The sequence below is a fragment of the Echinops telfairi genome, unplaced genomic scaffold (genome assembly GCF_000313985.2).
Source record: "Echinops telfairi isolate 266 unplaced genomic scaffold, ASM31398v2 ScPeMD7_7467;HRSCAF=8505_1, whole genome shotgun sequence".
NCBI classification, from domain to species: Eukaryota; Metazoa; Chordata; class Mammalia; order Afrosoricida; family Tenrecidae; genus Echinops; species Echinops telfairi.
Window position 1 is genome coordinate 14419620 of NW_022111368.1, and position 18750 is coordinate 14438369.

The 18750-nt window shown below is 46.8% G+C and overlaps 1 protein-coding gene across 1 annotated transcript in view; it reads right to left on the bottom strand.

Moving 5' to 3' along the window:
* Positions 1-18750, bottom strand: part of SH3RF3 (SH3 domain containing ring finger 3) — a gene marked incomplete at its 5' end in the record, with an annotated part of 526008 nt that overhangs the window by 209829 nt on the left and 297429 nt on the right. The window contains one exon of the mRNA XM_045283818.1: positions 7388-7663. Within this exon, the coding sequence (XP_045139753.1) occupies positions 7388-7663 (276 nt within the window). The remainder of the gene's footprint in view (positions 1-7387; positions 7664-18750) is intronic.

Sequence of the window (18750 nt, forward strand, 5' to 3'; positions counted from 1 at the left end):
TCAGAAGAAGGCCTGGACCCTTGGCATGAAGAGGAGGCTGCAGGGCTGCTTTCCTAGCAGCGAGGGAGTAAACCACAAAAGGAGCTGCTACAAGGTGAGCTAAGTCCTGTTTAGTTTCTCTTCTGAACGCTTCAGGTTAAATCTCCCCCACAGGAACAGGGCGGCGGGGAAGAGAAGAGGCACCATGAGCCCAGCTCTCCTGGAGCTCACCCCACCTTGGCTCACCAAAAGTGCTCCAGATTCCTCCTCAAAAAGAAATGGAGATGCAGCAACGCGGAAGCACCCTGCAGGTGCCCAGCTGAGACGGGCTGAGAGATTGGCTGGCTCTGCCAGGGAAGGGCCTAGGGCCTGCGTGTGATTTCAGATTCATCATGCTTTTGGAAAACCTATCAAGAAAGTAAGGGCATGATGGACTCAAAATTCTCATCCCACCTTCCATATGGTATAAGACTATTTACTTTCATGTGCACACTGTGGGGCTAACGTACCACCTTACATACCCGTGTATATTACCTGACAGCACCATAACTCTTCACGAAATGAGAAGAGAGGAGACGGCAGAAAGTACGTGTTTACTGAATACTTACTTTGTGCTCAGTTCTCTAAGTGGCTTAGTCCATTTAATCCTGTTACCAACTTCTATTTCATACTTTTAAAAAGAGACTTAAGAGTAAGTAAAATTTCCTAAGTAACTGTACAGTGTAGGAAAGTTTTTTGGTTTGAATCCATGTCTCCTGGACTCTGGAGCCCAAACTTCATCTGCTCTTCATCCATGTAAGTCTCGCCCAGCTCCGAAGAACATCACTGGGGATTAACGTGGGCTGACTTTACAAAGGAGAGAAATCTCACGTACAGGAACCAATGATGAAATATTCGATGGCAGGGTTTTATGGTGAAACCAACCAAAGACAAGGCTACACTGTGGTCATGTATGCTTTAAAAGGGGTCTTACCAATTCAATCTCTTCATTAGGCCTGGCAGGTGAGGAAGGGAGAGGGGAGGGTCCTAGATGAGGATTTCAATGGAGCAGTGTTTGGGCCTGCTGCACCTGGCAAATGGGGTAGGATGACCGGCTAGTGAGCTGAGTGTGGGGTCTCCACCGTTGGGAGACACAGTGATTTGATTCTGAGAGGAGCCAGGAGTTGACTGAAGATGTCTAGTGATGGGGGATTCCTGAATATTACAGAGTGAATTTATTAAAGGGCAGCCCCAACTTCTTTATGTCAAACTCTGCTAACTGGCTGGCAAAGTAACAAAACTGTTTTTAATCGGAGTCCTGGTGGAATAGTGGGTTATGAGTTTGGCTGCTAACCAAAAAGTTGACAGTTCAAACCCACCAGCGGCTCCAATGGAGAAAGGTGAGGCTTTCTGCTCCTCTAAGGATTTACAGCCTTGGAAACCCACCAGGGCAGTGAATCTGGAATGAATTGGAGCTGAAAGTTCCATGTTAGGTGCTCGATAAGAACTTACTGAATGGTGCAGTTGAATAAATATAAACTAAGTAAGCCACAAAAAGAAGGCAACTTAAATTCCCCTCGTGTATGCCAAGTTTTACATACAGATAGTATGCTATCAAATCCTTGAAATTCCCCAACATGAATGAAGAGACGTCCAACAGTTCCTGGACAAATCCCAATATCTTTTCATTCTATTTTCCCACATACTTTTTGAAGCCCTCTTGTATTAGTTCCTGGGGATCCCTGGTGGCGTCGTGGTTACCCGTAGGGCCACAATTCCAAAGGTCAGTAGTTCGGAAACACCCACCAGCAACTCAGGAGAAAGACATGGCTTTCGGCTCCCAGACAGTGTTCTCGTCTTGGAAACGCACAGAGGCAGTTCTCTTCTATCCTACAGGGTTGCTCTAAGTTGGCATGAACTCACTGGCAGTGCGATTTTGAGTTTTTGTATTCGTTCCTCAGTAGAGTAACCAGTTAAGCACTCAACTCCCCGATGAAAAGGAGGCCTTTGAAACCCACCTCAGAAGACAAAGCCTTGGACACCTGACAGCGCATACGTGGGGTCACCTCCAGTCAGGATCAACTTGATGGCAATCAACAACAACGCTGGCGAATATGAACTTGTGGCTCGGTGGGGTTGTGGTACCCTAAGGTTGGTCACAGAAGTAATCATGGGGCCCACCTTCAGTGAGGTCATTGTACCAAGTCGCCTCCCCACCACGTGCATCCCCTCCCTGGGGACTTAGAGAGCAGCACCCCCCAAGGACTCATGAGGGCATCACAGGATCAGTTAACAGACTTGGGGACTCCTTGCCTTCCAACCTTTTTATTTTCCCCTGCCTAGATTTTTGAAGTGGAACCTACACAAATGTTAGATCATAGGCTTTTGATTGCTGCTTCACAAAAAGCAATAATTAATTCCCTACTCAAATTGAGCAAAGACTATGGCTTTGGATTGCTTTTAATTAGTGTCATTTTAATGGTCAGACCTGTCGAACAGACAACATCCAAGGTAAAACTCTTGCTTTGATCCACCTGCTTCCTGTCTTTTGAAAGTCCATTAACACCACCAGGGTTATTTTTTTCTAAAGGAAAGTTAGTGCTACTTTTATTTTTGTTTTTTTTAAATTTGTTTTATTTTTCGTTCTGAAGTCTTAATCCGCTTGCCTTGCTCTAGATAGTTAACCTGACGTGAGCACCTCCCTGTCTTCAGCACGGAGCCTTTGTTGCACACTTCTTGTGTATCGTGAGCGGGGTGGAAGGGGACGGAGTGGATCATCGGGTTTGCAATCAACCGTCCAGACGCATTGTGCTTCTTCTCACCCGTTGCCATCCTCTCAAGGCAACTCACTCATCCCCTTCCTGTTTCCCACCTCTTTTCCTCCACCCCTAACCTGAAATCTATCCCTGGCCAAAGGCTGTCCCTTTGATCACCTAGGGCTGGCTGTTTGAGGGGCTATGTACTGACTGGGGTTCTCGTTTCCCTTGGACATCTGTCTAGTGCTGGGCTGAAAATTGGGCCACAGAGGGGAGTCCCATTTCAAACCCCGTCAGTGGGTTTTAGAGACTCCGTCCTTTGCTTGCTCCAGAATGGAATGTTTCAAAACAGTGCCTGGAGTCCAAGCCAAGCTAGCACGAACCAAATGACCCTAAAGAACCATGTGGTCACTGGAGGTGCGACATAAACGAAAGCTGTTACACTGAACTAGCCCTTCTGCCTTTCAACTCTCTTTCAGGCACTGGGGAAATGACTGCACTCAATATACAGTGGCAGAAAAATGTCAAGCAAATAGTCCTGTGAATGGAAAACAGAACGAGCAGAAATGAGTCCTACCCATGTCCACTGGAGTCTATATTTAGAGAAATTCAGAAGGGAAAGATGCAGGCAGAACAAGGCACCTAATCAAGATGGGCATGGCTCTGTCCTAACTAAAGCTTCGCTCTACATTTGTTATGAAATAAATTGTGTCCCCTGAACGTATATGTTAATGTTCTCACTGCAGCACTTACTAACACAGCCTTGTTTGGGAATAGAGTCTTTAGAGATGTTACCAGTTACCAGGAGGTCATATTTGAGCAGGATGTCTTATAATTCAATATGAGGGGGTGTCCTTGTAAAAGACACGAGAGAAGACAGATATGCACCAAGCCACATGGAGAGTGAAGCAGAGACTGGGGTGAGGCATCTGGAAGTCCAAGAACAAAGACTGTCAGGAAGTCCCAGGAGCAAGGATGAGTAAAAGAAGAATCGGTCCTGAGAGCCTTCAGAGGCAGCACGGTCCTGCCAACACCTTGGTTTGGGTTTCAATCCTCTAGAACTGTGTAACCAAAAAATTGTAATGCATTTGGAGAATTTTGTTGTGATACCTCTAGGAAGCCAACGAAGTAAATACGAGGGGAAAGTGGGTATTATTGAAAAGGTTATGTTGAACACGGTAGCGAGTGTCACAGTATAATTGATTGTCTTTGGGAATCGACTATCTAGATTAATCCAGAGGGTTCAAGAAAATATATAATGATATAGCTGAAAATGTGTAGGCTCTGGAAAAGTAGACACCTCCTCCTCACTTATTGATTATCTCACTACCTGACAGCTTGCATTTACAGCAGTAGTTAAGAATCAGCTATGCAACACTTTTGCTCATTGATGACTTATGTCCAGCGGTCAAGAATTTCAAGGTGATAGACAGGAATCACCCAGTTGTGATAGTCAAGGCTATATGTCAACTTGGGTCAGAATTCTCAGTGGTTTGGCAATTATAATTTGACAACTACATAATCACGTAGCCATCTTCCGTTTTGTGGCCTGATGGGGTCATCTCCCATTTTCTCATAAAGTTGAGTTTCAATGTTGAGAACCTAACCCAAGTGGATAAGTAAGAAGTGAATGTATTGTAATGACTCTACCCACGAGGTCACCTCTGGGTATATCACTTCATTCATAACAAGAGACGTCCAGATCCTCACATAGCTGGCTCTCTTGTCACAGCCAATTGCACACTAAATACTGCCTTCTCAGAGAGGCCTCCCATGACGTACCGAGTTCATAGCACGAATGCCTGCCGACCTCACAGTGACACATGAAGGCTTTTATAACCCCTAATTATTAAAAAGATCATGCTACCCTCCTCACAAATGTCAAAATAAAAACTATACTAAAAAAAGCAAATACATAAAGTCAATAGTAATCATAAAATGCATCTGAAAAGTCTAATAAAGTTGCACTTTTGCCCATAAGGTCTCATTTAATATTTATTTTGAAATCTTAAATTATATCATTAAGTATTTTGGAACTCATAGCCTACCCATTTGGTAGTTCAGTTGGTCATTCCTCTGGAATTATGTTTTCATATTTACTTCTTGTCTTGCTTATTGCCTGTTTTTCCCAGTAGGCTACAAGCAGTAGGAGGACAGGGAGTTGGTGTGCCCGCTCAGTACTGCAGCCCCCTATAAATAGCATCATGCCAAGCAAGGAGTTGGGGTTCAGTAAATGTTTACTGAGTAAGTGGGTCAAATTCTCTTTTTGTCTCTATGTCCAATATGTTCTGATCTCCACCACCAAAATAAATCACGCTGTATGCACGGGCTGGTGGAACACTGTAGGGGTCTAGTGGTGGTAGGATCCACCAGGGTTAACTTCCACTAGAAGACATCATGCCTTCCTGGGAGTCCCCCAGACATCTGGAACCTTTCAATGGAAAATGAGTTACCCAGTGACCCAGAGAGATTCTCACTATAAAACCTTCTGGACGAGGATGACCTTGTCTGGGTCACAAGAGCCAGCTGGGCGAGGAAGAGCCTGGGGGCTAATCGGAAAGAGGCACTCATAAGCTGTCCCTTAGTAAGAGTCTAACCAGAGACCCCAAAGGGCTGATGGCGTCACTTCTCTCAGTCACGAGCCATAGCACAGCGCTTCATGCGTCCACAAGAGACTCTGCCTTGTGGGAAGAGTTCTCAAGGCTCCATTCAGTAGAAAAGAGAGCAAGGCTGGTGTTCCCTCTGCCTGATAAACCCCATCTCTGGCAGCATGCCACCCTGGTCCTTGGACAAAGAAAGAGAGGGGCCAGGATGCTGGCTTCCTAGGAAGCTTCATCAGCCAGATGACAATTGAAATTAGCATCAGAACACCTTGAGGAAAGGAAGGTATAAAGAGTTGAATCTCTGAATGGAAAATAGATTATTCACTGTCAGGCTGAACAATGGGACAAGACATAAATAGCAGACATGAGCTCTGCACTGGCAGCACTGCGGGGAGCCCGCGCTGCAGACTTGGTGCCAGGAACCAGAAGGCAGCACAGAGGATGCACGTGTGAGTGAGAGCCGAGGAGAGCAGTGCAAACACACCGGGCTTCTCCAGCCTCATCAGGGTTGCAGGCCCCACGGCTTTCCACCTTAGAATGGCACTGTCCGTTTGCATTGTCAACGTCGTTGAACATCCCGCGTTCATCATAATAGGGCTTCAGCGAAAAACCACCGAGATGCGCTCAAATGTTGCTCAAAAACTGATGTGTGTGCTCATTAGAAGGCCCTGATGATGGCCCAAAGTTCTCTGTGCAGAGCAGACAGCTGTTCAATATTGTGCCGTGGAAGAGAGCAAACAGCAGTGACCTCTTGGCATCTGAGGTACTCGAGGGCCTGAGTCAAGGACAGTTTCCTGTGCAAGGACATGAAAGCAAAACGCGGATTCTAAGGTCATATTTAAGTTAGATTTCTAGTGGTGTTACTTACAATTGTGTGTGTCAATCAGAAGGAAAGGGCTCAGGGCGAGAGGAGAGAGAAAGGAGAAACTGGAGGGAGAAGACCTGCGAGGTCAAGGCAGACTTGGCTGACCTCACTGCTCTGAGCTCTGGCTCCATCACTGGGTGTGCCAGGCTCGGCCTCTCTCCCTGGGGAGCCTTTGACAGTGTGTGACGACACAGTGGGAGCGCGTGAAGCTCGTCATACAGCGTGGCACTGATTCGATGACTAACAAATAGCAACTGTTAGTGTCAGAATGAGGGGACGATTCCATGATTCCATCAACATGTAAGTACTGTCGCCTCGATGGTCTTTACAACCTCAGAGGGAAGGGACAGCCAGGCAACCAGGCTCCTCTGAGTACCACTCAAAGCTCCTAAGACAACTCACACTAGATAATTAATGTTTGGTGTTTTTCCCCCCAAGCATTGCTCTTTCTTGGCAAGTCTGGCCCAGGTTGTGTGAATGGCTCTATGAAGACAGGCCTACAACCACATTGGCTTCCCAGTCAGGTGGGTTCAGGCCCAGTGAACCAGATGGGCTCTTTGGAGCAGTTTTCTCTGCTGTCTCATGCAGTTCTTTATTCCCTTGAATTTGAGTTGCCACTTAAAAACCAGAGGGCCATTTACTTGACTTGAGTTAACAGAGAGATCTGCTGTTAATGCTAGTGGTGGTTCACATTTTTTCCAAGCCCTTGCTATGTGACAGCTTCATTCATAAAAACCTTCTAAGATACATAACAACTATCATCCTCATATTACAGGAGCAAACAATCTTTCTCCTAGGATGGTTTTGAACTGCTGACCTTGTGGTTAGCAGCCCAACACCCAACTCACAGTACTATCAAGGCTCTTGGTGCTGAGGCAACAAACTCACTGCCAATAAGGGCACTTCTGACTCATAATGACCCAATATAAGGTTTCTGAGGCTGTAGCTCTAAATAGGAGCAGTAGATCTATATAGGAGCAGACTGTCTTATTATCCTTCTGTGGAGAGGCTGGTGGATTTGAGCAGCCAACCTTCCAGGTAGCAACACAAAGCTGAACTCACTGTAGTCCCAGGGATCATGTAATTGAGGCACAAAGTCTCAAACTGAAGGCAGAGCTCCAACCCTGAAGGGCTGGCTTGGAGGTGCAGGGGGGGATGTGTTCACAGTGGCTGGGCGTGGCCCAGAAGAACTAGTTTCACATTACCTTGGTGAAGGTCAGACAGTCCTTGTCTTGGTCCTTGTCCTTGATCTCAAAATCGTAAAGTGCTTTGCCCTGGGGCGGGGCCTGCGGCAAGGGTCGGAGGCACTGGATGTAGCTGGCAGGGAGGAAGCCGTGACTGCCATTGAGCTCCCCGTGGTACCAGTTCTCGTCCACCTTGCGGCGCAGCATGATGATGTCACCCTTGTTAAACTTGAGGTCGCCGGGTTCTTTCCCCTCGTAGTTGTAGAGGGCCTTTCCATAGGGAAGCTGGGAAATATTCTGAAAGCAAAAGGACACGCCTGGTTACTAGCATGACCCTTCCCCCTGCCTGCCCGAGGTGGGATTTGCTCTGAGGAGCATAGCGCTCCCAATGGGGGGCTCAGTTGCTGGAAGCCCCTGGGTGATGTGAACAGTTAACTCATTCTGATGTTAACAAAAAAGTCTGGATCCCCCAGAGACACCCCAGAAGAAAGGCCTGGCAGCCTATAGCTGAGAAGTCGGTCCCTGAAAGCCCTCCTCAGACACGCAGGTGGCAGCTGTGAGGCAGATTGGACTCAGAGCCACTGGCGAGGGTTTGTGCTGGGGCTGTGGGTGTGTACAGAGCACCCTGGCAGTAGAGAACATTTAAGGAATAGACACCCTGACCCAGGAATCTATAAGCTCCACAGCTCAGCAGAGATAAAAGGTTCTGCGTAACTTGGACAATCATCTACCCACAAATGGCACATGGTAGCCTAAACACCCTTCTCAGCCTTTCACATAGAGACTAACTCCCTCTATGTCTAAGGAGAGCTAAGAGCAGCTCCGTTGACCCATGACGGAACTGAGACACAAAGACAAACAACGTGCTCAAATCCCTCACCCAGAAGTGGTAGAGCAATGTGGTCGATTGGATCCCCTCCCGACCCCCCTGCCCCCCACAAAGGTTTGTTGCAGTCCTAACCCTTGTAGGTGATCCTACTTGGACAGGAGGGTTTTCTTTGGTTGGGCTAATGAGGACTTAGGAGAGTAGGTTGGTCTTAAGCTCAATTCCTCCTGAGTGATGTCTTAGAGAAAGAGAACGCACTCACGGAAAGTAAGATCCACGAGGCAAGTCTGATTGCGCGTCACCACAGAGGCAGATGCCCTCTCCACGCCCAGGGATGTCAGGCATGGCCAGCAGCCACTAGACGTTGAATGTGGCACAGCAAGACTTTCCCTCCGAATTCTCCCCTGAACTCAGACTTCTAGAAGCCCGAACTGCTAGAAAATGAATCTCTGTGCTTTAGAGCCGCCTACCCCGTGCTACTTGGTTAGGGCAGCGCTGTGGAAACTGAGCCAGGAAGAATCCAAGTCCAGGTGGCCTGGCTCTGGAATGTTGTGACCCACTACCCTCTGTTGGGTTAACTTCCACTGGATGGTGTTTCTCAGTGACTTTAGCTCAGAAGCCAGGAGAATTTCCAACAACACACGTGGTCCTCCCTTCACCAATGACACCCTCAACACAGGCTGCAGAGTTCTGGTGGCGAGAGACTGCCCTTGGTTTCCAGGTGCTTATTCTACCCTGTCCAGTGGCCACATTTACGATGCCCAGCGACGAGATGACATCTTGACCATGGAATGTGGTGCCGTCAAAGGTCTCTCGAAACATCCCTCCCAGGACCTCGGTCCCCAGTACCCTAAACATTTTTATAAGATTGGTGCAGAGCCTACATCCATGACGCGTGACATCTTTTGGTTCAGAACTTCAATTCAAGCGCATAAAATGCTGTCCTTTCAACGTCATGGGATGCTCCTCTCAGGGCCCCCATGTCCGTCAGCCCATCCAAAAACGATCTGCTCATTTTGGCCCCAATAGATGACTGGCCCTGGAACCCAGCCGAGTTCTGGGCAAGCTGCTGCTGCTCAGCAAGAAGGAGTCCATTGAACAGCTCTGCCACGGACCACTCTGAATCTTGACTTGAGGTTCGCACCTGCCTCCTGGGCTGTTTCATAAAGACCAAGGTCTACAGGGATTTCTCTTCAGTTTCCATGTGGGTGGCCCACAGCTACTTAGCTGAGTAAGCACTGCCAAAAGCCAATTCTACACCAGAGAAAGCCAAACACAAGAACCTGATCCATTGTCCTGGTGTCCATACTCAACAATTTCCCAGCAGAAGCCACATTTCTCTCACCAGGGCTGCCTACGCCAAAGATTGCTTTAGTATTTGAATCAATCGATGGAAGCACAAAAGCCTGAAGCACTAATATATCGAAAAAACCCTTTGTAGAAGGCTTAATAACATGTTGGCAACTCATTCGCTCTACATTTATGTTTCAGCAACGTCAAACGAGAGCAGTTAAGAGAGAACCTGCTGGCAAATTGACAAACAGCCGCCACGAACCAATAAATAGCAACACCAGAGGATTTTCACTGCGGAACTCAATGAGGGGGAAAAAATCCATTTGCTTCCAATCACACCCATCCTGGATAGCTTTGTACTGTAAGTACAATACATTGTAATAAACTGCAATTTTAGAGAGCTAAGGAAAATGGACACTTTGTACTACAAGGACTAGGATCAGACAAGAATGGGGCTCTTGGTTGTGTGTCCCCAGAAGTACCCCATCTCCACGCAAGAGATGGTCAGCCCCTAAGCAAGGACATTTTGCTTCTTCTCCCAAGGGGACAGACACTCAGGCACTTTTAATTGCCATGACTGGGTGCTATGGTTAGCTAAAGAGGAAGGTCTGAGGACACTGCTAACCATCCTGAAATCTCTCTGTGGTTCCAACTTCATTTCAATCTAACAGTTTGCTGGAATCTCTGTCTGGAGGTCTCACAAGCTCACTGATGCCATGGTCTGCCCCTCAACCTGGATCCCTCATGCTGGGAACGGACGCACTACCAGCATGTGAAGCAAGGACCCAAATGCACACCCCGAGTTGCACACATCCTGTTCCTTCCACATCAGAGATCTAACCAATAGGCCCCTGTCTATACTTCCATTGCCATGGCCTTTATCTGCCAAACACTCTGGCTTAAACAGACCCAAACCTCTTCTACTGAATGTCCAGATTCCATCAGCCCACGCTGAGGCTACGTCCCAAAACAGAGCCAACACTCCCATGCGCTGTACTGCTTATACATTCCAAGGCCCTCAATGAGAGATTCAAGATCTTCAGCTTGGCAGTCAAGGCTCCTGCAGGCTGGCCTCACTACAGCTTTCTAATCAGACCCTTAGCATACTTCCCCACTCCTCCCGCCTTGGCGGAGGTGGGCAGCACCCTATTTCACAAAGAGGCTGCACTTGTGGACTCTCTGAGCTGTTGCCCACAAGGTTTCCATCACAGATTGAGCTCCAATCCTGCCTGCTCTTCTCTCCTCTCTCCCTCCCTCCCCACACTGTGCTCCTGAAACGTTTCAGGAGCATCCCGAGCCTAGCGCTCAGCCCACTGAACTGAACCCCAAACCAAACTCACTGCCATTGAGCAGATGCCAATTCACAGTGACCCTATAGGACAGGGTAGAACTGCCCCTGTGAGTTTCTTAGGCTATAACTTTCTAGGGGAGGAGAAAGCCCCATCTTTCTCCCAAGGAGTGGCTGATGGTTTCAAAATGCTGGCCTAGTGGATCGCAGCCCAATGAGTAACCACTATGCCACCAGGGCCCACTGTATTCGTTCCCTCTAAAAACAAAGCTCTCAGAACCAGGATTCCAGAGCCCAGAAGACCCGGCAGTCCTGGCACATAATAAGTGCTCTTTCGATGCCCATTAGAAATAAACAAAGGCTATTCCTGAGACAGGAACAGGACAGGGAGGGGAAGTCAGGAAGCTGGAAAAGAAAGACAAGGCTGGTTGAAACAACCGTCTGCACACGAATGACCTCCCCAGAGCCCACACGGAGCCGGTTAAGTAGCACAGAGAAGCACTGCGCAGTTCTTTTAGCACGGAAGCCGGGCATGGAGACGGGGCCAAGCACCTTCTAGAGAAGCGCAAGCAGGAGCAGTATGTGGAGGATACTCAACCCAGAGCCACCTTTCTGGACAGACCCCCTGGGGCCCACGGTCAGAGCTGATTAGCTGCGATGTAAGGCTTAGATCCCTCAACAACGACCTGGGCTGGCTCCATTTACAGTGTGTTCAGGTGGTCCTAGAATGATAGTGTTAGTCTACGGGCAAAGAGGAGGTTAAGAGGTGAGAGAAAGACATCAAAGAAGAAAGGGAGAAAGAGGCCTATTGCTCTAATCCCTTTTCCTCAAACTGCCTAGGAGTCAGCATCTTATAGCACAAGAACCCAGAGAAGTAACAAACCGTTTTAATTAAGATGCGGGACACATTTCCGAGGGCAAGAAAAAATTCAGGGGGTTGATGCAGCAGAAGCGGTGCTCACTGTTAGGAAATGCTAAGTAATGGTGACACGTAGCACCTTCCCAGAATCTTTCATCTTCAAAGTCCTTTCTAAGTATGAACTAATTAGCCCATGAAAGAGGCCTAGAGGTAGGCAGAGACTGTTACGATGAGGGGAGACTTCTGCAAATTTCACAGCAGCAAACAAGGGGCTTGCTGGAAGCCAGCTCCTTCACATCCAAGTGCAAGCAAACCTTGCAGGCTTCCTTTCTGACTGCAGATGTTGGAGCGCTCCCCTTTCTCAGATGGCCATTTCCCTTCGGAGGGATGGTACCCAAACATTGCCACAAAGCAATGGGCTCAAGCCATTAAGTAAAAGAAATGAAAGGAGAAGGGGGAATCCATCTGGGATGCCTACAGGATAATTAACACCAGCCGTCACCACAAGGCATTAATAATAATTAAAACTTATAATGTCAATTTCATGGCCCATTACTCAGATGTATCACACAAATCTTACTCTGGGCTTAATGTCCTGCCCCGTGGAGAGATGGGTGCTCACACATGCACAGTGGGCTCTTTCCATCTTCCACTGGGAGGAGACAAGGCAGTGGGCTTTGACAAATGCGCAGCTGTACGCCACTGTAGGCAGAGTCTTAAATCACCCTGGCAGGGCGGGCAGTGAGGGCAGGCACCATGGCTGGCATGAGCTGCCGTGGGGCTCCAGCGGAGGGAGAGGCCCAGTGCCTAGGTAGAGTGGTGAGTGACTTGGCTCCAGGTCTCCCATCATTGGAGCTTTGATGAAGGTGGCACACACACACACACACACTGCCTTCACGTCAAGTCTGATTCATGGCTGTCATCTCTAGGGAAGCAGATCTCTAGGCCTCCTTTCAGGGAGCCAGTGGATGGGTTTGAGCCACTGCGGTTAGAAGCTTGAAGGGAAAACTTTGGAGTTACCAAGAAGACCCAAGCTCCCCGGCATCGAGTCAGTTCTGACCCAGGTGACCCGGTTTGTGATGAGCTGTTACTTGTCCCCCAGTAGCTCTCTCTCCCTTTCCTCCAGCGAGAAGACTCCAAGTGTCAACGGAGGGGAAGGCCAGCCCCCGAAAGACTCCTTGTTCCAGCCGGACTCCCTATTTAGACACAGCCGTGTTAAAGTTCCCATACAAGATAAAAGCAAAAGTGATATGTTTTGAATTCAGGGCTTTGATTTATCATGGGATTTAAAAAGAAATTCTACTTCCTTTTTTTTCTTTCCACAGATGGAAGGGGCACACGTGAGGGTGGTGGTGAACTGGCTCTTTTCCATACAAAGATTGTGCCTGGAGGATTCAGAAGGGAGGAACCGGGGTTGCTGGAACACTTTGTGAAAATGAACCTTCAAAACACAGGAGGAGGAAGAGGAAAGTTTTTTTTTTAAGTTGGTTTTTAAAAAAAGAGATTTTCTACTCCCATAAAATTTTACAGTCTTAGAAACCCATGGGGGCAGTTCTACTTCATTTGATAGGGTCACTGTGAGTCAGAATAGCGACTTGATGGCTGCAATTTGATTTGTGGTGATGTAGTGGTTACATGCTGGGCTGATAACCACAAGGTCAGCAGTTCAAAACCACCAACTGCTCCTCAGGAGAAAGATGAGGTTTTCTACTTCCATAAAGGGTTACAGCCTCAGAAACCACAGGGGCAGTTCTAGTGTGGCCTAGAGGGTCACTATGTGTGCGTCAAAGCTGACTGCAGGGCAGTGTGGTTTTATACTCTAGAAAGAACGTAATCTTACGTTGTGTGAGCTGATGCTGTATTTTTTCATTCTTGCTGCTTAGCTGGGGTTGTGACTAGTTCATAGAACATGAGATTTAGTTTTTTAGACTAACAACATTCCTCAGGCCCAAGCCTTTATTTTAGAAATGCTGGCGACATTCATCATTTTCATTTCAAAACAATGCTCATGAGCATGAACACTCTAGATGTGGAATACGTGGAAATGGCATGCTATTTTGACATTGCTTTGTCTTGACTCATATGTTCAACCAGCGCGTCCCCATCTTCCAGTACACGAATTGGGACTGTGATGAAGCTGTCACCATATCACATTCTAACCCAGAAGTCCCCGGATTTCAGTTTCAAGGCTGCGTTCCAAGTCCCTTCTTCTCCTTTCCTCATTAAAGGCCATCCACAGGATCCCAGGTCTTATTTCTTCCCCTCTGTTACTCTGATCGCTTTTCCATTCCCCATATGTGTGTGCTCATTCTTAGGCAACACCTGCACTCGGCCAGACACTGTACTAGATTCTAGACGGTAGAAGTGAATGAGACACAAAGATGGGGAGAGAGGGGTTTGCATGTCTCTGAGAAGGTGATTACATTTCTGTGGGTGGGTAAGCTGGTGGAGTAACCTCAAATTGGGGAAAAAATGCTTAATAATACTTATATAGAACCCAAGGGGAGAATGTGCCCACATTTGGACACTTCTCACTTAGTTTCTATCCTGCCCTTGGTGACCCAGGCCATGTGCTATAGAGTCCTGGGACTTTACGTTCTGTTCTTTCAAGGCACAGAAAAGCTTACCTAGGTCACACCAGGATTAGACGTGGAAACTCCACTAAGCAACATGAGCTTTACTTCAAACGCACCTGTAGCAGATTTAAGGACCCAACATCCTCTCTTGGACTTAAGGCTGAAATGCTCTAGAGTGAGAAGAAGCAGGTGACTGCTATCCTAGGGTTATGGAATTGGTGGTCACTGGACTTTGGTTGGGATCTCTTTCTTTGAGGGTGCCTAATGAATGGTGGCTCAGATCTGCCATATATTTACTATTTTAATGCTCTCTTTGCTTTCTTATGAATGTATTGGTCTAGTAGGCATGGTTCTGTTTACTAGAATGAGTGTTATTGAAAGTTTTACCCTATCACCAACCCCCATTGTTCATGTAAATAAAGTCCAGTCACTCAACTGTTTAATCTGTACAAGTCAAAAGTTGACCTACACATGTATAATTTCCTTTTCTCAATTATGTTTTCAATTATATACTACTGGCTAAATTATTGACACTGTCAATAGAATTACCTTCTGTCCCAGGATAATCAAGATCGGAGGAAGGCTTATCAACAACTTGAGATACACAGAAGACACAACCTCACCTGCTGAACGTGAGGAGGACTTGAAGCACTTGCTGGTGAAGATCAAGCATGGTGCCTTCAGTATGGATTATGATTTCATGTAAAGAAGACTAAAATCCATCCTCACAACTGGACCAATAAGTAACATCATGATCAATGGAGAAAAGTTTGAGGTTGTCAAGAATTTTGTCTGGCTTGGATCCACAATCAATGCTCATGGAAGCAGCCCCCAATAAAATGATTTAAAATAAACTAAAATACCAGCTCAAAAAATAAGACTAAAATGATAATTAGTGAAGGGTGGTCTTGAATCACCTGCTGACTCACAGACTTTGCAAGGTTATTGGGATTAGAAACATCTCAGAAGGCCTTTCCCCACGAGGTTCTCAGTATTGGCCTTGGTTTCTGCCTGGTTGGGAATTCCATACAAAAACCTTTCTTGTGGCAGATCCACTGTCTTTTTTGGATGCTGCCAATGCCAGGAAATGGACTTGTATGAACAAATAAAGTAGGTTTGTTTGTTTTGTCTCTTTGCTGAACACCTTGCATTAAAAATAAAAAATAAAGATTGCTCTGTCTGAAAAAACAAAAGCAAACAAACAACAACAACAACAACAACAAAAGAGATCAAAGGCACATTGCATTAGGTAAATCTGACCTCTTTAGAGTACTGAAGTGCAAGGATGTGACTTTGAGGACTAGGATGAGCTTGACCCACGCCATGGTATTATTCTCCATTGCATCACACGCATGTAAAAGCTGGACATTAAGTAAGGAAGATTAAAGAATAATGAATGCATATGAATTGTGATGCTGGAGAAGAATATTGAAGGTACCATGCAGTGTTGAAAGGAAAAATCTATCTGTCTTGGAACAAGTACAACCACAGTGCTCCTCAGAGGCAAAGGTGTCAAAGATATCTTACATAGTACGGACGTATTGTCAGGAGAGACCATCCCTGGAAAAGGACAGCATGCTTGTTAAAGTGGAGGGGCAGCAAAAAAGAGGAGGACCCTCAACAAGATGGATTGACACCGTGCTACAATGAGGGGGCCAGGCATAGGAACAATTGCAAAGGTGGTGCAGGACCATGGAGTGTTTTGTTCAGGTGTGCATAGGGTTGATATGGGTTGGAACTGACTCTAACAACAACCACCACCATCAGGGGGATGATTGATAATGTTATCTATCCTAAAATTAAAATGATGTCTCTAAAGTGAGCCAGATATAGATATAAATCATAAATATATGTGAATGAATTTTGGGCTCACACTTACTTTTAGTCCCAATATAAGAACAGTTAGTTATTATAACACGGCCCTGCTAGATGCACACTGTCATGAAGAGAGTACTGAAGATACGGGTGTATCTTCATCCCACTGTGATGAAGAAACTAGATGGTGCCCAGCTGTCAGAAAGAATAACCCCTGGATCTTAAAGGCTTGTCTCCAAGCAAGCAGTCATTTAAGTGAAGTGGTAACTAAGTCCACATGGAAGAAGCACACCAGCCTGTGTGATTCAAGGATTGTAAGTAATAAAACCCAAGTCTGAAGGACGGGGCCACATCGGAGCTTAAATTCTGAACCCAGTTTGCACAAGGCCATGGATGGCAGTTTGCTTGTTGCTGTGTTGGATGCCAGTAGAGGCCCAAAATCCATTTGTGGCATCCCCACATGAATTAATTAAGCCTTCAGTTAATCCCCTCTAATTATAGTCTAAGGATATGAATAGCCTTGCTATCAGACAGAAAGCACTATAAGGTTGATTATGGCTGATGTAGCTAGGTTAAAATACAACAACTTATCATTTAATATTCTTTTTGCCAATTTTAGAGCTGTTTCCATTTTTAATATTTTCTACTTTCTTTAAGGTTGAGTATTTTCTCTATTTTGTTTTGCCACTGCTATTGGGTTCACTGTGTGTGTGTGTGTGTGTGTGTGTGTGTGTGTGTGTTATGTATGATTTCCTGTATATCAAATCCAGGATAGGATAATCTCTAAATATAGTCAGTAACGGGGCTAATAATTACCTAGGGATATGGCAATGGGAGGCGAGGGGGAAGTGGGGAGCTAACAACAATGAGAAGGAAATATTCTGAAATTAATTGTAGCAATGATGGTACAACTCCTCTTAATGAATGAATGATTACATTGTATGATATGTGGCTTATATGTGCCGATGTAACTATTAAAATAAAAGAATAAAGAAGAAGGAGAAGAATGCATAACGTGTTTCTCTAAACACAGACAGGACGAGGGCACCGTAGCTACAGCGGCGGGCTACCCCGTGAAGGCTGGTAGGAACTGCCGACCCCAGAGAGGTTCACGCTTCAGCATGATCAGGGGAGATCTCAAAGCGGCTTTTCTTCTTCTGTTTTTTGCATTTAGTTTTTGTGTTTGGACTTTTCCCAGACTTTGTCAAAGGCCTTCCTCTCATGTCTGGCTCAGTAATCTTGATGCTTCCAGCAGCATGTTACTGGACGGCGAGTGAGCCAGATTCTGAACTGGTCTGAGGGGTGGGCTTAAGGAAAGCTAGATTTCGTCTTGGAGACATCTGGTGACATAGGGCTGGACAGAGTCATTTGTATGGAGGGCATACAACACTTTGGATTCCTTCAAATGAAAGGTGCTCTACAGAAAGCGATGCTGCCCTTGTGCCCTAGAAGGAGCACAGAACTTCCAACTTCTTCTCACATCAGCCTGTACCGCTTTACAGTAAAACCATCATGACACAAATAAGAAGTCTTTTTCCAAAACAACACTTCCTCTTCCTCAAAGGTCCAGACTTAAAAACAAAACTTGATTCACCCGTCCCCCGAGAAGAAGCCAACTGCTAAGCCACGCACAGATGCTGCCCTGGAGAGAAGGGCGACCCAAAGATGCTCATTTGGAGTGAAGAAGGCAAGACTCAAATTAAGCTCTTCTAGAAGTAGACCGAACGGCCACTCTTAAAAAGAAACCCAAAAAGAAGTGCACCAGACTAGGAAATAGCTCAGCCGGGGAGCTTGTTTGTATTATTAATTTTTAAATTTGGTTAAGATTAATACAAACACTGATAACGAAGACAATTCTGTTGGAAACCAGGCACCCCTCTTGCACACATGTGCACACACACAGACATACCACGGGCTGGACTCTGGCTCAGCATTTGCTCTGACGAGGCTCGCAGGTAGTTCATGTGCTCCCACGCAATGAAAACGTCCTTCCCTTAGGGTGATCAGACCACGATTCTCCGCCCTGCCCTTCAGGGGCAGACACACAGTGCCTGCTGGATGGCAGGGGCAATATCGGCTGCTGCAGGCCATGCTAGGAGGCCACTTCTTCCTCCTACCTGGGATGAAGAGGAAGAAGGCTCCAGGGCTATACCAACCAAGTGTAGAAGCCTCCACACTTGCCCTGGGTTCTGACTCAGACTGCAGCATGGGAGCCGGGGAATCTATCCAGTGCCCAGGGGCTCTTTCTCCTTCCGTCCAGAGTCACCGTCATAGAGAAGCACAGGGGCAATTCTGTTCGGTCCCACGGGGTCGCTGTGAGTCAGTATCGACTCACTGGCGGTGAAAGGCTCCAGGCTAGAGTCGGGCTGGGGGCTAGGATGGATCATGCCATGTTCAGCATTTAGGTTCTCCTCTTCATCGTGGTGAAATACATCAGGACATATCAGAACACACTCATCAATTTAGCCATTGTACGCAATTCATCTTCATCACGCTGTACAACCAGCCATTCCCAAATGATTTCCATCCCCTTCACAGACACCCAGTTCCCCGGAGCCATGACTCGGACCTTCCTAATCAAACTTCCTCGGAGCGAGCTCCATACTGCACGGAACTCCGCGAGGGCTCTGGCCCCTGGGGACCCCTAACCCATGTGAGGTCCCAACTTCTTCCTCTCCTCCTCCTCCTCCTGAAAGAGGAGAAAACGTGCAGGGAGACAACACCAAG